Genomic DNA, 10,746 nt, shown 5'->3' with positions numbered 1-10,746 from the left:
TGCGCTCCCATCCTTCTACTTCCAGGCTGCGCTCCCATCCTTCTACTTCCAGGCTGCGCTCCCATCCTTCTACTTCCAGGTTGCGCTCCCATCCTTCTACTTCCAGGCTGCGCTCCCATCCTTCTACTTCCAGGCTGCGCTCCCATCCTTCTACTTCCAGGCTGCGCTCCCATCCTTCTACTTCCAGGCTGCGCTCCCATCCTTGTTGGATCCTTTTCACTCCACCTGTTACGTTCCCCATAATATCAAATAAATCTGAAATCCAGCAGGGGGATCGGGACCTCCTTGTAAAGGCCACGGCAGGTGTGCGAACCTGGGGACTCAGCACGGAGATCTCATCACCTATCATCGCCAGAAACCAGTCAGGTTATTTAACCCTTCGGCATCTGCCGGGAACTCAAACGACACGTTAGGCACATAACATGTGTCATATGTCCGGTATTCACACAGTTAATGGGATAATGCAGTACAGGCTGCGGAGAGCAAGGGGGGTGGAGGGCCTGATCCCCCTCTGTACAATATGATGTAATGAGATTGGAGTATCCAAGTGTCTGGGAAGGCAGCCCAGCGTCCACAGACTAAACAGCGGGGCCAAGTCTGAACGTCAGTACACAGACACACCATCGCTCTATACATTAGTACACAGACACACAATCAAAGACGCCATCTGACAAACAAACCCATAGGGCCATATCCAATTCAGGAACAGGAAAGTATCCAAGCTCATTCCGAGCCCAGATCCAACCATTGTCTGCCTTTCATTACTACAATGTGCCATGCCGGGGGTGCTGGAGAGGAAGTCCAACATGCCGCACATGCCGCACAATGTGTACAATGGAGGATTCATTATCTGAGAAGGACGAGTATTGAGGGCCAGCGATGGCGGCTGCAACATTCACTATATATACATAATATGTATACATGTATAATAATAGTGTGTGACTGTGGGGGGACATTAGAGTGTAAGCTCCTCTGTACAGAGACTGATGTGACTGTGGGGGGACATTAGAGTGTAAGCTCCTCTGTACAGAGACTGATGTTACTGTGGGGGGAGGGGAACATTAGAGTGTAAGCTCCTCTGTACAGAGACTGATGTGACTGTGGGGGGGACATTAGAGTGTAAGCTCCTCTGTACAGAGACTGATGTGACTGTGGGGGAGGGGGACATTAGAGTGTGAGCTCCTCTGTACAGAGACTGATGTGACTGCCTCAGTGATCTCTGTACCGCACTGCGGTATATGTCAGAGCTATATACATGTATAATAATAATAGTAGTGTGTGACGGTTAGGGGTTTTGTGTTGTAGGGAACATCAATCCCTATACATGTTGCTCTCTACAAGCTGAAATCTGGTACAGACGAGTCTCCATTCCTTCCACTAGAGGGCGACACTCTCTGCTCTCCATTGTGCGGCATTGTCAGTACGTTATCAGCCGCCTTCATAGGAAATCCCGGCTCTGACTTCATGTAACGTTGTCACCGTCCCTCCATGTTATCTGGTTGGGTTATATTTGTAGAGATCCAACAAGAGGAATTGTCTAATGGAGTCCACATGCCGGGTTTGGTGATCGTTGTCTCCGTCTGATCTGTTGGGTACATTCGAATCATTGGCAAGGCGTCCAGGACGCGGAGTCGCTGTGTGCCCCCTAATACAATCCAGATGTCGGCCGGATGCTTTCAGAACACATCAGCTTTGCCATTGTATAGTGTGTAGATGGACTTCACCGTCCAGACAGCCGACAGCCAATGACCGGCGAGTTTACCCCCCAAATTTAGGGAAAATCAGAAGATTTTTGCAAAATTTTGGCAAAATGCATTGAAGTCAATGGGGAAGGTAAAAAAATTGTGGGTGTTTTTCAACCCCATCCCGCCGGGTGTATACATTGTGATATTGGGGAGCTCACAGAGCACTCGCACAGGCTTTTCCATTAACAAAACGTCTTTATTTTCTGTTCAAAAGGCAGACAGTAAATGAAGTCCAACATTAATAGCTTGCTGCAGCATATAACAGATATGGGCTCACCAATGCTCACCCTTCACAGGTTATCCTGTTCAGTGTCCGAGTCCCAGGACCTTACTGTTTTCCTCAACAGGATCTCTTCAGGAATACACTGGGCACTTTGAGCAGCCTTTGATTTCACACCCATACACCTTGGGTGCCTGGCTCTATCAGCCTCTCTAGGCCTTCCAGCCTCCAACACATACACAGCCTCCTGGCTTCTGGGTGGAGTCCGCCTGACTCCGAGACACCACCTGTCCCTCTTCCCAGCAGGAGCCCTGAACACACTCCAGCACCCTCCTCATGAGGGATGCACCCTCCTCATGAGGGATGCACACAGGTGCACAATCAGGTGCTGGCTGCCACTAAAGCCTGGACCCAGGAATGGAGATTTCATCCCTCCCAATGCTCTTTGAAATCTCCCAGTTCCAGGAACCCGTGCCAAATCCGGAAAACCTGGGAAGAACATTCAAAGCCGGCTCTTTCCCAGTAAACGTTTGCACTTTCTGGAACTGCTCAGCCCCCCTGGCTGAGAGACCTGGGTGACACCCTGGCATTGCCACGCACTGCTACAACATATATATGGCAGAGGTGGGCTTTATCCCGTGCCGCCACATATACAGTATGTGACGCTCATGCACTGTGATCATCAACAGCTCCCTCTCACAGAGCAACAATTGGGAGGTGGTAGAATGGGCTCTTGATCATGTGATCACTGTGACAACCAATCACAATCATCACATGACCAAGAAGCCCAGGAAATGTCCCCTTTGTTCCGGCATTAGGATTTCTAATGGGGGTTATGTGTAAAATAAGACCTAAGGATGAACTTCTATTCTTTGCTCCCATTCGGTCTGTGAGAAAAATACCTGTTGATCCCGCCAGAAATCTTTTGAGCTGTTCTCTCAGTTGAATTGTTCTCATCCATCTCTGTGGACCACAGCACACCCCTGCTCCCTATGTTATGGGGATGAGAAGAATGGTGTTCTGCAGTCCTAACACACTTCTTGTCCTAGGAGGTGACAACACTGCTTCTCTATAGATAGAGTACAGTGAGTGTTGTCAGCCTAGAACAGGGTTGACTTTGGGAGAGAGACCTCTTGGTTTGCTTAGGCTTTGCCACTGAGCTATATCCCCTCAAATTCAGTTTCACCACAGTTTTTGGATGTTTCTTCAAGGGCATGTTTTCCAGGGGGCACCCAGATTTGAACCAGGGACCTCTTGGTATGCAGTTAAATGCTCTGCCACTGAGCTGTACCCCCTTGGCCATAGCTATGCATTTTGAACTGTTTCTCATTGATTACAATCTTCCAAAAAAACTAATTTGCAGGTCGTCCGGCCACCACCTTGAAGGTGATACAGGGGGAACCAGGATATGTACTGGAGACCTCTCAATCTGCAGTTGAATGCTCTACCACTGAGATATAGTCCCAGAGATGACCTCACATTGGAGAGACACATGAGACTGCAGCCTTCCAGGGGGCGCGCAGATTTGAATGAGGGATCTCTGGACCAGCAGTTGAATGTTTAACCTTTTCCAAATGTAGCGCTCACCCCCAAAGGAGCCCCTGAATGAACTGCGTCCTCCTAGCCTGTGTAGGGTTCACAGTTCCACAATTGCCCCAAACGCACTTACTGACCATCCAGTGGTGACCAATAAACCGACTTCCACACCCAGACATATGCAGGCCGTTGCTTCAATGAAGGGTTGTGATGTTTCATTCCAAAGCTACAAGGATAGAACCTTCAAGGGGGCACCTGGAATTGAAGCAGGGCCTTCTAAATCTGCAGTTGAATGCTCTGCCACTGAGCTATACCCCCTTGGCTGTAGCTATGCATTTTGAACTGGTTTCCTTTCTCATTGATTACAATCTTCCTAAAAACAAATTTACAGGTCATCCTGCAACCAATGACCCAACCTTTCATCGACGATATAAAGAGAGATCATACCTTGCAGGGGGAACCAGAGATCTCTCAATCTGCAGTTGAATGCTCTACCACTGAGCTATAATCCCACACATGACCTTATATTGCAGATACAAATGGGACTGTAGCCTTCCAGGGAGCACCCAGACTTGAATTAGGGATCTCATGCTCAACCTTTTCCAAATGTAGTGCTCAGCCTCAAAGAAGCCCCTGAATGAACTGTGTCCTCCTAGCCTGTGTAGGGTTCCCAGTTCCACTGTTGCCCCAAAAGCACTTACTGACCATCCAGTGGTGACCAATAAACCGACTTCCACACCCAGACATATGCAGGCCATTGTTTAAATATGAAGGATAGACAAGGATAGAACCTTCAAGGGGGCACCTGGAATTGAACCGGGGACCTCTCAGTTGAATGCTCTGCCGCTGAGCTATACCCCTGCCACACCCAAGGGCAGCCTGACGGCTTTCCTGCTTTTCATGTGATAACACTCTTGTAGTTTGAAGGCCATTGTTGGGTTGTGACCTTTCATTGCATGGACAAATGAGGCCGCAACCTTCAAGGGAGCACCGAGACACAATTCAGGAGCCTCTTGTCTGTGAAGGTTCTCATTCATCCAGGTCACGGTCTATCTGTAACCAATAAGTCAAGGCAACTGGACTTGCTGTATTCTTCTTGAAGACGTTTCACTGGACATCCGACCAGCTTTCTCCATTCAGAATGATTTGTACAACAATGATCTGGGAATAAATATGGTGAACGTCGCTCCAATCCACATCATCTGTTACTTGCAGGCGCATGCGCAGTTCGGATTTTCAGCCGGGAGGCGGAGGAGAGGCACAAGGTAAGTCTATGGATGGCGTGCACCCGCATGCGGACACCGTGGGACAGGAAGTGCCAGCAAGGACTGAGGAGACAGCGCTGGAGAGAAGGCTGAAAAGGACAGGAAGGAAGAAGATGACCAGATAAAGAAACATCATTGAAGGTAAGTGCTTTAATGAACATGGGGAGGGGGAGGGGGGGGGGGACTTTGCCTTTAATGTCACTTTAACATGAAAAACATTTCTGATTGTAGGTCGGCTTTAAGGATGTTTTTGAGTTTTACGTTCCCTTAAAATGTCGATTACAATGATGAGAAGGTGATATTTCCTTTATAATCAGCCCCTGTAAGCACAGCAAAGGATTCTGGGAATTGTATTTAGCGTGCAGTCACCCCGCCATCATGCGTTAAAGGCCACCTCGGAAAAATCGCCCCACCAGGGCGGACAGTCCATCCTTCAGCAGGGTCACAGTGCCTGTGGCCACCGACCTGGCGACGGCGCTTTCTGCCACGGCTACAGCTGGCTGCGAGGCCAGGATGACGGTGCCCCTGGCGGCGGCGGCGCCAACCACTCCGTACAACCCGACGCCCGCCGTCAGGCCCAGTCCGATGGCGTTACAGGTGAAACGCGTAGTGTACCCAGAACAGAACTTCTCCAGTTCTTCCTGCAGGTGCGTCTCCAGCTCCCCCAGCAGGTTGGTGTGGTGGGCTGTGTTGGGACCCAGAAAGGAGTCGGTGAACTTCTTGGTCAGTTCCTCCATCTTCTCGGAGACGAGGGTTCTCATGGTGGATGGCAAGAGGTGGGAAGGCTGGAGACGAAACAAAACAATACAAGCTTGTGAAGAGATTAAATCTGAACCCCGGCCTGCCCTTCAGTCTTCTATCTGACCTCCGTCCTTCCCTTCAGTCTTCTTTCTGACCTCCATCCTTCCCTTAAGACTTATATCTGACCTCCATCCTTCCCTTCAGTCTTGCCCAATTGTACCGGCTCCTCTCCTGGACTGAAATGGCTTCCTCTGATATCTCCGCACACTCTGAGCGTCCCACAATGTGCATTAGAAGCTGCAGCAAGTCAGAGAGAGCCCGCCTCATTTCCTGGCTGGAGGATTGTCCCTGTCCCTTACATTAATTGGATATCAGTTATTTTAATCATGGTGGCTCAGAATCACATGTGGACCTCACCCACCCTTCATGGCATTTTGGTATTTGCATAACTCCTCCCAAGAGCCGGCCCACTGCTTGCATCAGGACTGAGGGCTCTTGGGAGGAGAAGATAGTGTATAAATCATTAAAAGGACACCAGCCGAACCTACAGGTTAGTTACATAAGTACAGAATGAATACACTGAGGCCGGTCAGATGTTCCCAAACCTCCTCCAATGTCTATGGGCAGCCTTAGTGACCCGGCTTCTGCCAACTCTGTGTTTTACCTGGAGCCCTCCTTTAAACATCTCAGGATCTCCTGAGCCCATGTGACCATAGGTCACATGACCAAACCATCATAGATTTTTCTTGGATGTCGTCACTCACCCGATTACTGAGGAATTCGGCCAGCTCCATCTTGATGTTCTCCAGGATCTTCTGGTTCTTAATAACATAAAACATCTGAAAGAGAGAACTGCGAGTGAGAGATGGTGCTATGTCATCGTAGGTGGCAAGTAACCAATCGCCTCATCCCAAATTCTGATGTCATTTTCCTCATGGGGTCCAACAACTGAGAAAAAACCTGGGTTCCTCTCTTATGCTCCTCTCTTAGGCTCTTGCCTTACACTACTCCTTTACCTCTCCACCCTTACATAATTATTTAGGCTCCTCCCTTACATCCCTCTCTTGTGCTCCTCGCTTACCCTTCTCTCTTACACTCCGCTTTCAAGCTCCTCTTTTGCACTCTTCTCTTAGGCTCCTCCTTTACATACTTCTTTAGGCTCCTCCCTTACATACTTCTTATGCTCCTCCCTTACGTCCCTCTCTTACGCTCCACCTTTACGCTCCACCTTTACGCTCCTCCCGTAGTCACTCTCTTATGCTCCTCCCTTACACTCCTCTATCGGGGTCCTCCTTTAGGCACCTCTCTTACGCTCCTCTCCTGACTGCAGTCCAATCAGAGGAGAGCAATCTCCGTGTAGTATGAGCCACGGCAAGGACAAAAGCTATGGTGTGGCTTCTTTATTTAATGAAATGGCGCCTTACCTCCATTGGTGTTGAGAAGCCGTATTTTTGCCGCTCAAGAACGTCAACAAATTCCTAGATGGAGAAATGAAAATCCAGAATATTACCCCGGGATCACAACAGGCTGCAGCTGTCTTACAAAAGGGGCATCTGGTCATATGAACCCTTCCAAGTCCCGGGGGGTGATGAAGACCTTCGTGACCAGACCTCACCTGTGCTTTGCAGTCCCATAGACTTTATTAGGGCTGCGTCCCAAGGCTGCAGACAATCAGAGACGGTCCTATAGAAATGCATGTGGTAGTATTAACCCTTCCAAGTCCCGGGGTAATGAAGACCTTCAAAACCTGAGTGGACTTGGGTATTACAGCCCCATGGGTTTCTATGGGGCTGTATGCTGAGGCTGGAGGCAATCGGAGAAGGTCCCATCGAACTCTATGGGGCTCAAACGTACACGAATGGCAAGCAGTGAATGCCTCAGCAGTGATGAGCAAGTGAGGGATCCTCCCTGTCTCCTCCCCACACAGCTTGGGGACCGGGTTGGGGGTGGGGCTTCAAACGGCGGGACGTGCTGGGGTCGAGGCTGGGGAATGCCTCACCTGGAACCAGAGGTACCGCACGTCACTGTTTAGAGCACTACGGAGCGTTGACTTGCGTTATGCCGAGTGCCGCTTTGAGATCAAAATGATGGGCTGCCAACTCACCATAAATGCACCAATTCTGGAAGCGCGCTGCACCACAACGTACATCCCTCAGCATGGCGCACTGGGGTGCCATTCAAAACTAATGTCACCGCATCGCTCCTAGGCAAGTAACGTTACTGCAATGTGATAGGGTCAATGGGCCCTTACTAATATTATTTATATTATCATTATTTTATATAAAATTGATATTTTTTGGGGTAATCCTCAATCTTCTACCCTTCTGGGTACACCCATAATAATTAAAGGGGCCCTGTCATGAAGGCATAATAGGGGATTGCTGGGCTCTCCATTGAAGAATGCTAGATCCCATGATGCAATGGGAGCAAACTGCCCAATGGGGGGGAAGAATAAGTGGGTCCTTATTCTTTGACATAAACGTAGAGCGTCTTCCTATTCACCTGCAGCAAGGCGGGAAGGTGTGCGCTGGAGAGGGCACCCCCGGTCCGGTCCATCTTAGTGCGGTGCCACACGCCTTTCACCACGTCCACTATGAATGTGCGCAGGTTCTCTTGGAAGTCTTCATCCATATCTGTTGGGGGGGGGGGAGGGGCAAACAGAAGAGAGGGCAGTTATAATTCCGGAGGAGGACCATCTGACCCAGAACCAAGCCTGAGATCAGGGAAGACGACCATTACTATTATAATCTGAACATTGTGTCATTCTACTGGAGATCTCCATCAGACCAGACCGGCCACGACACACCATGCTGCCACAATGACCCCATAGAACACGGAAAGGTCTTCTGATGGGTCCTAAAAAATGGTTCAATCTAAAAATATCTTTATTGCTTTTTGTATTCAGAACACTTGTGGTAATATCTCCATTCCTATCAAAACCAAGTATACAGTACAGTGATCACTAGGCGCCATGGGAGGGGTCATTACCTTGAAGTCGTCCCTGTCCCTCTCCTGTTATCCCTTTGCCCGGATGGGGGAGCAAGAAACAGCGGGTGTGACTGCTTTTCAAGCCCCATAAAACTTTTGGGTAATTGCAGCCCTTCTGGAGCTTCTGTCGGGGGGGAGAGAGACAATTGTGTGACAACACTGGCTTAGAGCAGCACAAAAATAACATTGAAATGAATAGCCCATGAAAAGATAATATATGAAAAGCTGCAAAATTCCAATCCAGAGATTTCCCCTGCAGTACTTCTTTCTGCCTCTAGATGCCCTCAGTCAGATGGTCAGCATTATGCAACCCACTTCCTTTGTGCCCAGGTCACCCCGGACCCATCCCCAGCATGTGACTAGAGATTGAAGGGAGAAGGAGCACAGTGTTGAGCTCATCTCTCCATCACACTGCTTTCTCTTCCAATCAGCATGCCTCATGTCATCACCAGGGCCAGGTTTACTCTCTCTGCTGCCCCGAAGGCCAGGTTCCTCAATACCCACCAACTCCCCATGGAGAATGGCAGACCTGCAGGCTGCTTACAAGTGATCTTGGCGACATCGCAGAGATCACTTGTACAAAAGAAGTGGAGGCTTCCCCACTGTACATTTAGCTCTGCTTGACCAAAACAGGGCTAACTGTAGAAAACAACTACCCGCCCAGCAATGCATGTCCCAGGCATCGGGAGATAGGTATTCCACACCCCTGCTGCCCCTCTACTGCCTGCTGCCCCAAGGCCAGGCCTTGGTTTGCCTTGTGGGAAATCCGAGCCCCGGTCATCACATGAACTGATTCACTCCTGTGCTCCTTCCCCATCACCACTGTGAGCTCAGCTGTACAGGGGCTGCAAAAGGCTGATACACCTATAATTGGCTATCACCTCAGCTTTTGTGGGGTCAAATCACAGGCAGGCCATGAGCGGTGTTTTTAATGACAGTTCCCAGACGCTGAGCACTTCCAGGTTCACCGCACACAGAGGTAATCAGGGAATTGCTGTTCCCCCATCTCCCCCAGCTTAGCATTACAAGGCATTTTACACCAGTTCTGGGTTTCCAGAAGAAGCAGGTCAGCCTAGGTAGCGGGAGTCCTCAGGGGGTCCTCACATTGGAGGCTTTATAGCCGTAAGCTTGGCAGTTAAAAGGAGAACTATGAGGCAAGTGATTTTCACTCAGCCTCATAATCTGAGCCAACCTGTGACAATGAAACTGTCACAGGTCGGCTCCCAGCAGGGATTACCCCTCCCCGCTCCGATCCTCCAGCGCTGACTGGCGGAATGGACGTGGGAGGGGGCGGGCACAGCTGCCTCTGCTTCTGGATAGGCAGAGCCAGCTGTCAATCCCACAGCTGGGTGGATCTCGACAGCGATGCCGGGATCCGTCCTGGCTGCGGCGTCTCAGTATACCGCAAGCTGTAGCATGCGGTATACTGAGCTTAGGGTGACGGGAGGACGCTAGTTTGTGTTCTCCCATGATCCTTAGGAGAACTATGGGGAAAAGCACTGACCCCATAGTTCTCCTATAATGGCAAAAATGGAGGGAACGCTGGTCTAAAGGAAGGCATGTGTAAGAAAATATTGTGAACTCATCTCGATCATCTACAACATGGATGTGCCTTATAGGAGCTCCCACCATGCTGCATGAGCCTCTCCAATAACCTACAGTCATTAAGATAATTGGAGATGACAAGGGGGCGCTCTTCTTTGCCCCTAAAGGTTCCACCCCCTCATATGGAAAGGCTTCTTCACGTGAATAGCAATAGAGAAACAACATATTATCTGTTTAGACAGACAGGACACGGACATCAGAGGACCGGGATTGTGTACAGATCACGCCAGAAATAAGAGAAGTAGAAGAATTTACCTCAATTTCACGATTAATATAGAAACGGGCCGCGTCTCTGCCGCAATTAATGGAGTCATGCCAATCCCCGATCAGAATATCCAGATACTAAAAAGAGAAAATTAATTTAATTCCAATGGGAAACTATTTCTGGGTTCATTTTAGACCTTTTTCTTTATAGTTAAGCTGGTCATAAACTAGTTGGATATTTCTCTAATAAAGTATAGTTTGAAGAGACACCGTTATATGCCCATGCAAGTCAAAGTGTCAGTGTCTAAAGATGCCCCCCCTCCACCCCTAGGCAGTAATATTTACTCCAGCAAACTCCCTCACTGCATCCCTGCGTGGCCAGAGCCATTAATGGTTCAGGGACTCAGCATATGGGGAGGGAAATGTCCTCCCCCATATAAAA

The 10,746-nt window shown here is 49.3% G+C and overlaps 1 protein-coding gene across 1 annotated transcript in view; it reads right to left on the bottom strand.

Annotated features, from left to right (window-relative positions):
* Positions 1 to 5,142: 5,142 nt before the first annotated feature.
* LOC108800669 (RING finger protein 112-like) overlaps positions 5,143 to 10,746 on the bottom strand; it is a 16,479-nt gene continuing 10,875 nt past the window's right edge. Inside the window, exons 7-12 of the mRNA XM_018572662.1 lie at positions 10,356 to 10,442; positions 8,496 to 8,619; positions 8,010 to 8,140; positions 6,932 to 6,985; positions 6,272 to 6,346; positions 5,143 to 5,551 (exon numbers count right to left, since the gene is read on the bottom strand). Coding sequence (XP_018428164.1) covers positions 5,150 to 5,551; positions 6,272 to 6,346; positions 6,932 to 6,985; positions 8,010 to 8,140; positions 8,496 to 8,619; positions 10,356 to 10,442 — 873 coding nt within the window. The 3' untranslated portion in view covers positions 5,143 to 5,149. The remainder of the gene's footprint in view (positions 5,552 to 6,271; positions 6,347 to 6,931; positions 6,986 to 8,009; positions 8,141 to 8,495; positions 8,620 to 10,355; positions 10,443 to 10,746) is intronic.

This window comes from Nanorana parkeri, unplaced genomic scaffold, assembly GCF_000935625.1.
Source record: "Nanorana parkeri isolate BGI_ZX_2015 unplaced genomic scaffold, ASM93562v1 scaffold2095, whole genome shotgun sequence".
Lineage (NCBI taxonomy): Eukaryota > Metazoa > Chordata > Amphibia > Anura > Dicroglossidae > Nanorana > Nanorana parkeri.
This window is presented reverse-complemented; position numbering and strand designations above follow the sequence as displayed.